This window comes from Antechinus flavipes, chromosome 5, assembly GCF_016432865.1.
Source record: "Antechinus flavipes isolate AdamAnt ecotype Samford, QLD, Australia chromosome 5, AdamAnt_v2, whole genome shotgun sequence".
NCBI lineage: Eukaryota > Metazoa > Chordata > Mammalia > Dasyuromorphia > Dasyuridae > Antechinus > Antechinus flavipes.
Window position 1 is genome coordinate 286813647 of NC_067402.1, and position 14278 is coordinate 286827924.

General features: G+C 54.2%; 2 protein-coding genes across 2 annotated transcripts; one reads left to right on the forward strand and one right to left on the reverse strand.

The window, feature by feature from the left end:
• On the forward strand, positions 1-2860 carry TOMM22 (translocase of outer mitochondrial membrane 22). The gene is made up of 4 exons (XM_051961980.1): positions 1-173; positions 1231-1349; positions 1728-1845; positions 2192-2860. The coding sequence occupies exons 1-4, from the start codon at positions 33-35 to the stop codon at positions 2264-2266; spliced, it is 453 nt and encodes a 150-aa protein (XP_051817940.1). The 5' UTR covers positions 1-32; the 3' UTR covers positions 2267-2860.
• Positions 2861-3859: 999 nt separating this feature from the next.
• JOSD1 (Josephin domain containing 1) lies at positions 3860-14226 on the reverse strand. Its single transcript, XM_051961978.1, has 5 exons — positions 14109-14226; positions 12393-13144; positions 6586-6714; positions 6247-6441; positions 3860-5922 (listed from the first exon to the last, which is right to left on the reverse strand). Exons 2-5 carry the CDS (start codon positions 12575-12577, stop codon positions 5823-5825), a joined length of 609 nt encoding a protein of 202 aa, XP_051817938.1. The 5' UTR covers positions 12578-13144; positions 14109-14226; the 3' UTR covers positions 3860-5822.
• Between the last annotated feature and the right edge of the window lie 52 nt (positions 14227-14278).

The window sequence follows — 14278 nt, forward strand, 5'->3', positions numbered from 1 at the left end:
CCTCCCTTCCGCTTCCGGTGTCCCCTAGAACCATGGCTGCCGCCTCGCCCGCCGCCTCCGTCCCCACTTCTGCCGAGTCGCCGGTGGGGTCGCCGGGGTCTGTGGATGAGGTGCCGCCCAAGACCAACGGCGAGAAGGCGGAGGAGGAGCTGGACGACGATGACGACGACGAGGTGAGGCCGCTGCTGGGCCGGGCCTAGCGCCCGCGAGCCGGGAGTTGGGGGGGGGGCGGAGAAGCGGGCGCGCGTGGGCCCGGGGGGCGGGGCCGAGGGGGCGGGGCCGATCGGCTCCCTGGGCCCTCCGACTCCTAATGCCTAGTTTAGTGCAGGAGGCGAGCGTTTATTCGGCCCTGACTGTGTACGGGGGCAGGGAGGAGAGGCTGCTGATGGTAGTCCGAGGCTGCCTGGTATTGGACATTTACGGAAACTGAGGCACGGTGGAGGATGACTTAGCCAAGGTCATTCATTACATGAGCCGACGAGCTAGGGGCAGGGCTGGGATTTGGACCCTGGTCCAGGAGGTGCTCGAGGCCTAGAAGGGCCCCAGCCCAGCCTCTCGATGAGGTCCCTGCAGGGTGAGGGAGTGGCCCAAGGTCATGGGGAGAGAGGGGAGGAGTTAGAATCTGAATCCGGGGTTTCTGACGAGATTGCCCCCACTTAGAGTATAGACTTATCAGAGGCGGGACTGGAACCCAGCTCCCTGAGCCCACACACACTTGCCTTTGTGTCCCCAGCTCACTTAGCCTTGCCCGTTTCCTTCTCTGTAACATGGGGGTGAAACCTTTGCTCCCCATTGTTGTGAGCATCCTGTAAGACACTAAGTGTAAAGTGCCAGTGAGGATCCTGTAAGATACTAACTCCTGGTGTAAGATGCTAACTGTAAAGTGCCAGTGCAGCTGCTTGACTCCATGCTGACAGACAAGGGCCAGGGCCCTTCCACCTCCCAACCTGCCACCTGAGGTCTCCCAGGGCTCACTAGGAAGGGGAGGGAGAGCCAGGAAAGGCGAAGAGGGGGAAGATGGGTGGGTCTGTCGGAGAGAAGGGGCAGAAGGATGTTCAGGTCATCGCAGCAGAGAGCCAGATCTGAACAGGACGTCAGCCATGGCCCCAAGCGGTTCTTTTACAGAGGAGGAAACTGAGGCAAACACCACCAGGATCAGAGGTGCAGCAGGGCTAGGATTTCCTCTGACCCGAGTCCCACTGTTTTTCACCTTCTGCTTTAACTCTGCAGCTCGATGAGACCTTGGCTGAGAGACTGTGGGGCCTGACAGAAATGTTCCCTGAAAGCGTCCGGACTGCCGCCGGAGCTACCTTTGACCTCTCCCTCACAGTGGCCCAGAAAATGTACAGGTGAGCTGCTGCCATCAGCAGACCCCTTCAGATGTGGAGAAGCGGTGGCTTTCAGCACTGTTAACCCCCTCCTACCTTTCAGGGCCAAGCTTTGAATCCTGCCTCTCCACTCCTTCATCATGCTCCCATTTAAAAGTAAAGCTAATCCCCTTTTCTTTGACACAGGAGAGGATCTCTAGTACTTTCTCTCCTAGCGCCCCCATGAGGTAGGAGGTTTCCTCATTTTATAGAAAGGTGACGTGAAGCCCAAGGTCACTCACCACCTCCCCCACACCAGTGGTTTTCCTTCAGAGCTTCCATGGCGGACATGCTCTGCCAGGGTGGGCAGCCATGGTTCCCACTTGCCAAGCCCACCCCGCTTCCTGTGCCTTGCTACAGGTTTTCCAGGGCAGCTCTGTGGATCGGGACGACCTCCTTCATGATCCTCGTTCTTCCGGTTGTCTTTGAAACGGAGAAGCTACAGATGGAGCAGCAACAGCAGCTGCAGCAGCGACAGGTGAGAAGCTGGAGGGCGGGTCTAGTGCAGGGTTTGCCTCTGGGTGACCCTCAAGGCTGATTGGGCCTTTCTTTACTTGGACGAACATTGATTCTCCTAATACCCGAGTGTAAGCGTATGGCTGGACATGTGAGTCCAGGAGCTAGCAGGGGCCTCGAGGGGCCATTTTTCCCTTGCCCAGATTGAAGTAAGAATCTCCAGATTCTGTGTCTGTTGGATAAGCCTTGCTATCTGTCAGACGAAGTGCCGGATCGGGTCATCTCCAGGGTTCCTATAACGGGCTGTCCCTGCCTGGTGGGATGTGGGTGGGCCTTGGCTTCCTTGTGAACCTTCCCTTCTCTTACAGATACTCCTCGGCCCTAACACGGGTCTCTCTGGAGGGATGCCAGGGGGCCTGCCTCCACTTCCTGGAAAGATTTAGAGAGAATCTGCTGCATCTGACTGTGCTTGAGGGGGAAAAGTTTCAAATTCAACTGTTAGCAAATTGTTGGTTATTTGAAACGGTTTTGCTTTTTCTGGGGCTTTTTGGGGCATGTTGAACCAACTGAACACTAAGAGCAGAATCCTCCCCACCCCCTCTCTCGAGGCATCCATCTTTCTCTGCCCTCCACACTGGCATGAGGTTTATTCTTCAGTCCTCCCACTCTGATACAAGTGAGTGCAAAGATGCAGTGACCCCAGCTCTGGTCTCCCCGTCCCCATTGCTAAGCTGCTGTCAATCAAGGGATCCCTTGCCTTTTCCTGGGGGAACTGAAGTCAGCAAGAATGTGCTTCTGACCATTGCTTGAGAACCATGGTGAAGAGGCCGAATCAGACCCAGGGCATCAAGTGTGGGGCTGACAAGAGTCACTGTGAATTTGTGGGTTGTAGAGGCCACGGGAGGGCAGAGTGAAGGATGAAGGAGGCGTGACTTCCTCCTGGTGTGCTGTTTTTGTTCGCCCTCTAGAGCAATGTGTGTATGAGAAAATCAGCACTAACATTTTGTATTAAATATTAAAAATAATTCCATCTCCAAGTCTTGGTTGCATGACGTATCTGTCTCCCTTTTTGGGGCAGTGATCCTCCCCAGTGACTCCTTGGATTAGACCTTAAGCAGCCAGGAGCACAAGCACCCAGTGTTCCCATGCTAGCTGATGTATCCAGGAGTCACTAAAAGGGCAGTCAGTCTGGGCCCTTCTGTATCATTTTTTTCTTGTGTTGGCTAAGAAGCTTACCCTGGCAGTGGCTTGTGTTTATCTTACATGGCGGGGCTGGCTCTCCAGAGACTGCTGTCAGATAAATGGAGAAGGCCCCAGAGCTTGCCACAGCCATATAAAAAGCCATTGGTAGAGGAGAAGTAATCAATTAGGCCAATAAACAATTGTCTTTATTTTGTATATGAACTGGGGGAGGAGGGAGCAGCTGTGGCAGGACCTAAAATTTGGGAAAGCTTTGAATAATGTGTCTGCCTTTCAAGTACCAGTTCAGCAAAGGATGGGGAGGTTAGTCTCCATGTGGTTGGCTACTGACCTTTTCTTCCTTAGCCCCAGTAACTGAAAGGCCACCATGGTGTGGGGTGACAAAATGGAGGCAGAATTCACCAAAAAACCAGATTCACAGAGACATTCTATGAGGATGGTTGGGAGGTCCAAGATCCTTGTCCTACAAGACTTTCATCCTTGGGAATACAGTGTTTAGATTACAATAGTTGTTTCTGAAAAATCAATTTGTATTTCAAATATACTGTTAAGAACTCATTGGTAAGGGATTAAATCATTTTTATGAATTAGAAGCATTGGATTTAAACAGAAAAAGGCGGCTCATAGGAAATGGATTGACTTGGATTACATGGTTTGTCCAAGGTTACGCCAAGAAACCAGCAGAAAAGCAGGTTTGGCCCCAAGCCTATAAAACTGCCTCTGGACTCCTTGGCTACAGTGGGCTCCGAGTGAGCTAACCTGATCCAAAATGGGCCAGGGAAAAATTTGTGCTACTCATGAAGAGAGAACCCTTTTATATGAAATCAACAACACAATAAAGAAAAAGGTTTATTTTTTTTTCCTTTTACATAATTACAGAACTCAGGCAGACAGACGAGTAAAGGGATTTTATATATGGAGAGGTTTTTTTTTTCTTTTTTTTTTTTTTAAATATTTGGTTAAACAAAATACATCCTCTGTAAACAAACCCAGCACAAGGCCAACAAATGGAAGAAAGGGAAGCAAGAAAAATAAACAGCCTAGGGTTGCCCACTGATGGGCAATAGGGCAGGGGACCCCCCCCTTCCCTATAGGGATAGGATCTCCATGCCCTTGGGCATCAGCATGGGTCCCTGTTCCTGAGCACCAGAGTTGGATATGAACAGAGAAACCAGCCCTGAAATATTTGTAAATCGTCTTTGCATATTCCATTGGCTTGTGGACTCCATGTGCAAGAGGCCTCGTGCCATTTGCATGGATCTAAGCAGGTTCCTTCCCAGGAAATGGCTTGCTGTCATCGGACAGAGCTCCTACAGGCCCACCAAAGTTGGCTGGATCTTCTGGCTGGTGGTGGTGAATGGAATGTCATCTTGCAGGGGGCACAGAGCTCCTCGAGGGGCCAAGCAGCAGGTCTAGTTTGGAAAACGGTGCAGGAGACATTGCGACCGGGTGCTGGGAGGGTGTGATGCAGGAACTGCTTTCTGGCTGCCGTCATTCAGCATTAAAAAATGGCCTTGTTGGATTGTAGGTAAGTGTGCAGAAGAGTGCTGGTGTAAACATGCGCTCCAGTCACAGGTGGGAGAAAGCTCCTCAGGGCTCGGGCCAGCGAGGCCTGCCCAGGCTCGTCCTGTGGTCCTAGTTCTGCTGCGGGAGAGAAGTCGCGGCCCCCCTGTGGCGTGAAGCTCTTGCCCATTAGCATCAGCATCAAGAACGGCCCACTCCCGTGCTTCCGTATCTCGGGTGGCCCCGACTCGCATGACCCGGTCAGGGGAGCTCAGTCACCATCACTTGCCTTCTGCCCGTCACCTTCCAGAGTTTTAAGAGAAAAATGGCCACCTGAAAAAAGCTGTCACCTGACAGATAAAGGTCATTCCTGAGCTAACTTGTCAAAGGCCACGTTCCACAAAGCTGAGGCCGCCCTGACTGGAAGGCTCTGGCTCTTGGAGCTGCCTCCGCTCCCAGTCCCGTTGGCTCCAACACTTTCTGTGCCCTTCTAGTCCTCGATCACTAGAACTCCTTTGTCAACTCCTCCTCTCGAGACACTTGAGGGTCAAGTTGAAGATGCCCTCTTCCCTTCCTGCTGTGGTGCCCTCCCCCGACACTTCCACAGCATGTAGTGAAATGCTGGGGACTTCATGAAATAAGCCCCCTGAGACCAGGTCATACCCTCACTTAGTGTATGTGCAGCCACCCCACCCTTGCCCCTCTGAAACATGGTGAGATTCAACTAATGCCCGAGTTAAAGAAATTCTCCTTTGGGGAAACACTCAAGATGGCCCGTTTCCTTTCGAGATCTCCTCCGTTAGGGTGGACATTCGGCACGCTGTACCATTGCTCAGTAAGGTTATGAAGATGATTTCCTGAGAGACCCCTATGCTTTTGGCCTTCCAAGCCAGTCATCTGGGCTTCATGAGTATCTTCAGAACCATTAGGTTGACAGGAAAGGGAAAGTGGAGGCAGCATCTCCAGATCAGGGGCGGCGGGCGGTTAACTCCAGCAAAGGTTGGGTCAGGTCCGCTGCGGGACCTCTGCAGGGAAGGAGAGCGGCAATGCCAGGACCACCCTTCCTCCTCGGCTCCGCGGGCAAGCCCACGGGAGCTCGGACCCCATCTTCACGTCCTTCTCCAGGAACAAAGGGCTGTCCTCCCAGCTGATCGACTGCATCGTCAAGTCTGGGAAGAACCAACCCAACAAGATGTGGGGGCAGGAGAGAGACCTGTGGCGACACAGGCCACGACACAGCAAAGGCTCTTGGGGAGGGGAAGGCGGGGAGGAAGAGGAAAGAAAGGCGGAGCTGAATTACGCGTCCGCCCTCCAACTCTGGTGGGCCTCCACCTCTTCTGGGACCACAAGCAGAAGCTCACAGTTCTTTCCTCGGAGCTGATGTTTTAAAAATTTCCTGTGGGAAGAAGGGAAACTAGTGAGAGGAGAAAGGCTGTAAGGATGGCACACTCCAGCCTCGGGCCTTCCGGCTCAGGCATGGCAGACTGTGCCAGGGAAGAGGTCGCCACCTGACCAGCCTCCTGCCCGTGTGCAGGAGGGACATTCACACCCAAGATGAACGCATCGCCACCAACGGCAACACTACAGCTTTCTGCGGGGGGGGAGATCCCAAGCCCACAAATCTCCAACGTTATTCCTCGGCCTCACGGAGTGCCTAGGAGAAATGGGAGGTAACCCCCGTGCTTCCTCGGTGGCAGCCCCAAAGCTACAGGAGACTCACCTGAGCTCACTCTCGCCTCCGATCCACTCGGGCACCTTGAGCTTGGAGTCAAGGTTGTAGTAGGTGCCTCCCACCTCTCGGACGCAGATCCAATGCTGCCTCTTGAGGGGGAGCTTCAGAGGACCCCAGCAGAGGCTGGAGGGGAGATTCATGATGAAGCCCATGACGTTGGAGAGGGCAATGACGCTGACGTCCCTGAGGAAAGAGAAACGAGGCATGGCTGTGAAACAGCCTGTCCCCAAGGCCGCTGCACCTCCCACTCATGCCAACAAGCACAAGGTTTCTCCGAGAAACCTTGCTGGAAACTCGCTTCCATCACAACACGTCTGCTTTCATTACCTTCGCTTGTCCCACCAAACCGCTTCGTAGCCTTTGGTCTGAAGGGCCGCCATGATGACATTCACATCGTAGTTCCCATTTCCCAGCATGCTCTTCTTGTGGGGCGTCACCATGGTGTTTGGAGACAGCCTGCAAACACGGAGGGTGAGGGGCTCACTTGTGGGATCTAGGGTCTCTGTGCCCACCCAGGGTACGCCCGGGTGGTACTTAATAGGGACAATTCAAAACTTGTTTATCGAGTACTGAAGGCCGAGTGCTTTCAGCAGGACAGGTCTTCCTGATTCACAAATAAACAAACTGAGGGGCAGAGTTATCAAGGGGCAAAGCCCAGAGTCAAACTCGTGCCTCCTGGTGCCCAATCCAGCATCCTTGCCATCCTATGGGGTGCCCAATGCCACTTGGGATGTTAAGAGGATGCTCACTATTACTCAACTTACGCTTGCTTCCCGGCCATTACATCTAATTGTACCCATCTGCTTCAAAGTACAGTTTAAGTAGAGCCCATAAAATATTCAGTTGTTTGAGCGTGGGTGTCTTAGAGATGGCCTCTCTCTTTTTATATCACAGTCAGGAAACTCTACCTCGAGTAAGGGGCACATTTTCCCTGGAGCACCCACATTTTTGGAATCCCCCATCAGGTTGTTCTGTCAGGCAGCGCTTCCGTGGGGTAGATCACCTAACACCTTAGTAGTGCTGGGGACCCTAGATTTTGAAAAGCCAACCTAGAGAAAGGCAGGATGGTGCAGTGGATAGAGCACCAGCCCTGAAGTCAGAAGGACCGAAGTTCAAATCTGGCCTCAGACACCTAACACTTCCTAGCTGTGTGACCCTGAGCAAGTCACTTAACCCCAAATGCATCAGAAGAGAGAGAAAGATAGAAGGGGGTAGGCAGGCCCTAGCCTGAGCTGAGAAGGCTTGAGATGGGGACCCTAGACCAAATGCACCGCCCACCGTAGTGTGACTGGCCTTGCTAAGGTCAGGAAGGTTCATTATCAGAAGGTTGGTCACTAAAGGATGAATTTTTTCAGCTATAGAAGGCCACCAAGTATTTGGTCTACGTGTGACCTGCCTTATAACTATACTAGTGAAATCATGGGTCCCTCAAGCATATACCCACTGAAGTGATTTAATCAAAATTATAAACGTATCAGGCCAAATGATCCTTGCCCCGTTTCTCTGACAACACTTCTACCTCCAAACCGGACAGACACTGATACTACTTTTACCAGGTCACTCCCTGATTCAAAAACCCCCAGCTCTCATCGCTGCCTACAACCAGGGCTTTCTCATTTGTAGACTGGTCCTGCCAACCTTTTCTTGGCAGAGCTACCATGATGCTCTCTCCCCTTGGGGGGACGCCATAGCCATCCGCTGCTTTCCCTTCTCCTTCCCCCTTTGCTTTCTCCCCTTCCCCACACTTACTTGGAGGTAGTGTCTCTGGCAGCAGTAACTCTCTCCCCCTTGCCTGCTAAAGGGACTGGACAGCCCATCCCTGAGCAGAAGCCTCTGCTGTCAGCCTGGCCTCCCTAAGGGGCTTCCTTCTCTCCTCCTTTCCCATATACTCCACTCCTCTGCACAGGATGCCTCCCTCCTAATTCCTGCTGCTCCTGTGAGCCCCCCTCTGGGTTGTTTTTTTCTCTCTGTGGCCTTTTCATAAACTATTTGACAATAAGAGGTCTCTAAGCTCCCCGAGAGCTGTCGGGCCCTCCATTGTCTTCTCACCCTCCCCTTGGGCCACTGGAAGTCATGTAAGGGACTAGTAGGACTACTGCCTCTAGCAATCAATCAGTGTGCTCCCGCTCCCACAACACCTCAAGTCCACCCTCTGTCCATCTTCCTCCCCTGAAAGTTCTGGGTTGGTTGATTTGAATGGTTCTTCATGTGTAAACCCCTTCCCCCTTCCTCAAACTCTGGTGGGTCACACTAAGTCACTCATATAAATCTAGTCTTCCTCATTCACTTCAGGACATTTTGGCCACAGAGAAATCTGCCCGTTGTGTGATTCTGTTCTCAGCATCTCGGATTCAAAAAATTTTGTCATCTTTGAGTCTTTTGTCCTATTAGTCCCCACATGCCCTTGTCCATTCCCAGGGCTTTGGCGTTAGTGTGGGCTCTTCCTCCCTATGTGGGCCCTTGAACAAGCTTTAAAAGGTCATTTATGCATAATGCTTCCAGATTAATATTCCCAACTTTAATTGAACCCAACACAAATTAATTGCTGTGTGCCAGACAAGGGGGTTGGAGTTCAGAGACAAACATGACAAAGTCCCTGCCCTGTTAAGGGTTGTCCCCTAAAAAAGTACCTTATTCGAAAAGAAACTGAGTTGGAACTCCTGGAGAATCAAATATTGATTGATAGAGAGAAGGAGGGAGCACCAGAGGAATGAGGAGCAAGTGCATTCTAGGCCTGCAGGGCAGGAGATGGAAGGCCTAGGGAAGAAAAAATGGGAAGCAGGCCACAGATGGGAGGACCTTTATTTACCCTCTAGGCCTTTCACCAGGGGCAGTGACTTGGCAGTCAAATCCCTTAGGACAATTCTTAGAGCAGCTCGGGAAGGAGGGAGCAGAGAAAGGTCAATGACTTGCAGTTGGTCAGTGTCAAGTCCAAGGCCTTCTTGAGCCCCCAGCTGCCTCTCGGTGGGCAGTGTGATGAGCAGGCTGGGGTTTCAGGCAGATGTCACAAATGCTCCCCGTTCCCTTCTGGATTCATGACAACAATGCGACCCGGCACTCATCTCCAACCCCATCTCCCAGATCCTCACAGCCTCCCTGTTTCTCACCCACAAACTCCATGCTTCCTCCTGCCCTCATCCCTTGGGGTCCCTGCCCCTTTCCTGGAAGCCTCCTCACCGGGCCCAATCCTGATGGACAGAGCTCCCTCCCTCCCTGGATTTCCGACTACACTCCCAGATGACATCACCGGATCTGACACTTAATTATATCTTGTCTTGCATATTTCCTGCAGGTAAGTTTCAGCCTTCACCTAATTAAAAGCTCCCGAAGGGCAGAGACTGTTTTCATTGTCCCTCTGGCCCTCGGTCAGTGCCCACACAAAGCGACTGAGCTGGAAGCAAGTGGTCCCAGGGACAAAACTCCGGCCCCCTTAACCTGTGCCGGGCATCCCAGGGCTGCCTCGCCTGGGCTCGGCCCACAGCCAGGCCCAACCCCGGAGGCCTTCTCAAACTTCCTCCTGCTCGGGATCAGATTCTCCCGAGCCTCAGAGACCGGCCTCCCCGTGGCCCAGAGAAAGCCCATGGGAACCACTCCTTGTGAGAGCTGGGCCGTTCCTATCCAGGAGCTCTCGGGGAACCTCCCCCTCCCGCTTAGGGCTGACCCGTCAGAGGGTCCGTCCCTCCGTCTGTCCAACTTTGCCTCAGGCGAGAGCCCAGCTGTGTGAGGGCGGGAAGCAGGAAGCCTGTCACCAAGTCCACCTCAGGAGCTGTCAAGAAGGCTCTTACGCAGTTTGCTCCCTGGCTTTTAAGTAAGGAGACCCCAAGAAAGGCTGAGGAAGAGGGCAGCAGGGCTAGCCGTGGAAGGCCAGACTCCCCTGTGGAGTCACTGGGGCTCCCCCGATCCCCATCGGAGGATCCTTGGCCAGTCCCACCGCATCTCGTTCTCCTCCAGCCTTCCCCTCCCTCGGCCTTGGCTTGCTTTTTTGTAAAAATGAAGGTGCTGGGATTTAACAGCCTTTGGAGTTGGTCCCTTCTGCCTCTAGAGCTCCGACCTCCCGCTCTCCCTCCCTGGGCTTACACTCAGCCTAGGAGCCCGGGGCAGTGACCTTAGCAGAACCCCCTCAACCACTCCAGCACAGGCTTGCAGCTGCACCATAGCCTTGGAACAAATGGCTGAAACCTGCCAGTCCTGTCCCCGCTGAACTGACCAGGAGGCTGCGAGAGGCTCAGTGAGGACCCCAGCGCGAGCTGGACGCTGCCAGTCAACGCTGGCCACTGTCCCAAAGCGGGCAGCAAGGACAAATGATCTCCTTTGTCCCCGATCCTCCGTAATAATGGAAAAGTCCTCTGGATCCCTCAGCAACGGCCTCCAAAAGCTTCTTCCCTTTGTCCCTCAACAAGCCTTGCCGGCTGAACTTTTAAAAAGCCCCTTTACGCTTCCCGTGTGGCCGCCAACGCTTTCCCAACTCAATCAGTGTGTTCACGCTCCTACAACATCTCAAGTCCACCCTCTGCCCATCTTCCTCCCCTCAAAGTTCTGGGTTGGCTAATTTGAACAGTTTCTCATGTGTAAACCCTACTTAATTCCATCCAACTCCTCCTGGTTGTGTAATAACGAGGAATAAAGCCAAAAGCTACCATTTAGATGGCCCTTTCCTTTCACTCTCTCATTTGATTCTCGCAACCCGGGAAGGCAGGTGCCGTTACTACCACCCCCATTTTAAAGATGAGGAAACTGAGGCAGGCCCAGGTAAAGTTACTAGCCCAGGGTCACCCAGCTGCTTCAATTCAGGTCTCCCTACCTGGAGTCTAATACCAGCTACCTTACAGCACATCTTTCTTCTGGGATTACATTTAGCTTGCACAACTGCTAAGAAGATAAAAGCCTGGCAGTTTATTTCAAAGGAATTTATTAAGCCCGGCATTTATTCTACTTCACTGAGGTCTTTTTAACTGCCAGTGCTAATGCTGCCACTCCCCTGCTCAGCAGCTTTTCATGGCTCCCACTGCCTCCCAAGTGAACACCAAATTGCTTTAGCCCATCATCTCTAAAGACTCCTCAGTCCGCCTCGTTTCACAGTGTTCCTCCTTCATGCACCGAATCATTCATTTTCTGTCCCTCCAGTTCTTCTGACCCCCTTCCACCCCCATAACTCCCATAAGGAGAATCCTGCCTTTCTCCTTCATAGCCCAACTTAAATCCAACGCTTCCTGCTGAGTTCACAGTCCAGGGCCTCGGTCTTTTGTCTCTGGAGCCCCTCACACTGCCCTGCCAAAGAGACGGGAGGGCTTCCTCTTCCAGTCAGAGGAAATGGGCTGGTAAACTCTCCCACACATGGCCCAGCCTCCCTCCCGCCTCAGAGCCCCTGTCAGCTCCTAAACAGCTGGAGGTGAAGAGCAGCTTTTAAAGCAATCCTTCATCCCTCCCTGGGGCCGCGTCTAAGGCCAACCTCATTTCTTTTCTCCATCCAAGGAGCAGGAAGTGCTCAGGAACATTAGTCAATCACATGGAAAGGGAGCAGGGGAAGGCAACGGTACATGGGGGCGCCTCCCCCAGGTCACCTGATGATGAGTCATTTCACCCCCCTGCACCCCAATTCCCAAATGGAGAGAATTCTGCTCCCCACCCGATGGGGGCCACAATACAGGCCAACGAAGTCCCTGCCCATCCATCACTACAGGTAAAGTTATTACTACCATTAGAAAGTAATTATCCCCATTAAAACTTAGTTGGTGGCTTCAAAGCTCCATCCAAAGCTCCTAGCTGGGGAGGAGGTCCCCTGACAGCCCCATTCTGGGTGGGCCAGCTTGTCCCGAGGAGCCCTAAGTTTCCTCTCGGTTGAGCCCCAAGCAGGCCCAGTTCCTTCTAGCTGGAAGAGTCTGACAAGCTCCCGGCCAGGGCTACTTGGGGTCCATCCAGAAACTGTCAACCTCTGAAAATACTCAAGAATAGGATCTCAAAAGGCTTGTTCCAAGATAGACTTGATGGGAGTCTGACAGGGAGGGTCCCTTTTGGGGAAGGGGGGGGTGCTTAAGGAAATTCGGGACAGTTCCCCCCGCCCTTTTCCTCCCCCAAGAAAACAAGAAATCCCACACCTCCAGGTGACCAGAATCCCAATGGGAAAGTCCTCCTACCTCTGGAAAATCTCCTGTAGTGTTTCCCGGGTGAAAGCATTGCTGTCTTGGAAGACGTTGTTGAGCGCGTGGAGGGCGCACAGCTCCCGCCGCTGCTTCTCATGGTAGATCTGGGGGGGCGCTGGCTGGGGCAATTCCAATGATTCTGATTTGGTCTTGTCACCTCTCCATGGCATGCAACTCATGTTTTTATTTTCCAGGAAGAGGAGGCCTGGGAAGCTCCCCACCCTTCCCCTGCGAGGAAGAATGCAGCCTCCTGGGTCTTTCCGGGATTGGTGGGGTTCACTCAGTCTCTAGGGGCCATGATTTACCTCGGAGGAGAGGCTGGAAACAGCAGCAGAAACAAAAACCTTAAAACAAAATCCCCTTTTCGAGAGAAAAACAACTCTTTCTGCTTCAGTTTATCGGGCCGTTATCTCTACTGCTAAAGCGCTGGGTCCCCCCGAAATGTCCCCAACCCAGGAGCGTCATCCCCTTCTCGCTGGCTTGGAGAAGCAGTGAACTTTAACTGAAGGCTGCTGAGGGGGCTGGATCACACCTCTCCTTCTCTTCCATCTCCCCAGGCAGCCGGGAAGCAGGGAGGAGGTCGGCTAGCAGGTGGCGGCCCCGGGCCTCAGGGACCACACCCCTGCCTCTGGGGGCAGGGCTCCATCCCTTGGGGAGCTGCGAGCCGCTGCCCAGCACATGCCAAGGTGGAGGAGGGCAGCGCTGCAGAGGCGGCCGATGTCCTCCTTGGGGCTCCTCCTAGGGCCCTGCGGAACACAGAGGAACTCCAATCAGCATCCCCGGCCCCAACAAGTTGCTCGCAAATGACCAGGAGCCAGCAAGCAGGGCCAGAGCCCTGGGAGGGAGGGACCGGGACGGGTGGGGGAAGGAGCTCCGCCTGGCCCATCCCCGATCCCTGCCCCCAGGGCAAGGTTTTGTGCAACGGGGAGAACCCCAGGCCCGCCGGTGGGGGTAAAGCGGGGGTGAGACCGACCCTCTAAAGGGACGGGGCCAGGCGCACCGTCACCCCCCGTCCTGGACCCTTGCCGGGGGAATGAGACCTGGGGGAGGGGGCATTTCAGGCTCAGAGCCCCCATCGGGTTCCCCAAATGGCATGAAGCCACCAGAGAGGAGCTGGAGGGGTAGCCTGGGGGTCTCCTTCTCTTCAGGACGCCCTAAATAATTCGACAACTCTAAGGGGATACACAATCTGAAGGGGGCCTTTTTCAGGGTCCCACAAAGCCCCTAAGCCCTTCCAGGGAAGCTGGGGGTAGTTTGGGGATCCCCTTGTGCCGAGCCCCTCTGAGGGGGGATTCAGGCCCATAAGGAAGGTCCCTCTCTTCTCAGCCCTCTGTATGTTCTCAAGAGAGGACCCCCTCCTTCCTCTGTCCCCCAGGAGCCCTCAAGAGAAGGATTCCCCCGTTCCTCGCCCCCCCCCCCGCCTTTAGAGGAGGATCCCCCAGTCCCGAGGCCCTGTGAACCCTCGGAGGACCCCCTCAATCTTCAGCTCCCACGAGCCGGGAAGGGGATCCTCTTGTCTTGAGCTCCCCACTCCTGAGATCGCAGAGGGGGATCCCCGCGTTCCTCAGCCCCCCACGAGCCCTGTAAGGAAGGATCCTCTAGGACTCAGCCCCTTCCTCTCGAAAGCCTCTCTTCCCGTCTAGCTCGGTTGGGGGCCGCAGAAGCCCGGAGGGCTCTCATTCTACTCCAGCCCGGGTCCCCTACACTCACCTCCGCCGCCGGACCCGGCCCAGACCTCGGCACGGGCGGGGGGTAAGGGGAGGGAGGAGGAGGAGGAGGAGCAGAGCGGGAGCGAGCCCTGAGGGCGCGCGCGCGTTCCCGTGCTCGACGTCACCGGCCCTCGCCCGGCAGGCGCGTGCTCCAGAAACGCCTTCTCCCTT

Excerpts from the sequence above, each read along its gene's own strand:
- TOMM22 (XM_051961980.1), top strand. The coding sequence starts at position 33 with ATGGCTGCCGCCTCGCCCGCCGCCTCCGTCCCCACTTCTGCCGAGTCG. Across the intron at positions 174-1,230 it reads ACGACGATGACGACGACGAG|CTCGATGAGACCTTGGCTGA; the intron begins GTGAGGCCGCTG and ends TTAACTCTGCAG. Across the intron at positions 1,846-2,191 it reads AGCAGCTGCAGCAGCGACAG|ATACTCCTCGGCCCTAACAC; the intron begins GTGAGAAGCTGG and ends CTTCTCTTACAG.
- JOSD1 (XM_051961978.1), bottom strand. The coding sequence starts at position 12,577 with ATGAGTTGCATGCCATGGAGAGGTGACAAGACCAAATCAGAATCATTG. Across the intron at positions 6,715-12,392 it reads CTACAGGAGATTTTCCAGAG|GCTGTCTCCAAACACCATGG; the intron begins GTAGGAGGACTT and ends CCGTGTTTGCAG. Across the intron at positions 6,442-6,585 it reads GTTTGGTGGGACAAGCGAAG|GGACGTCAGCGTCATTGCCC; the intron begins GTAATGAAAGCA and ends CTCTTTCCTCAG.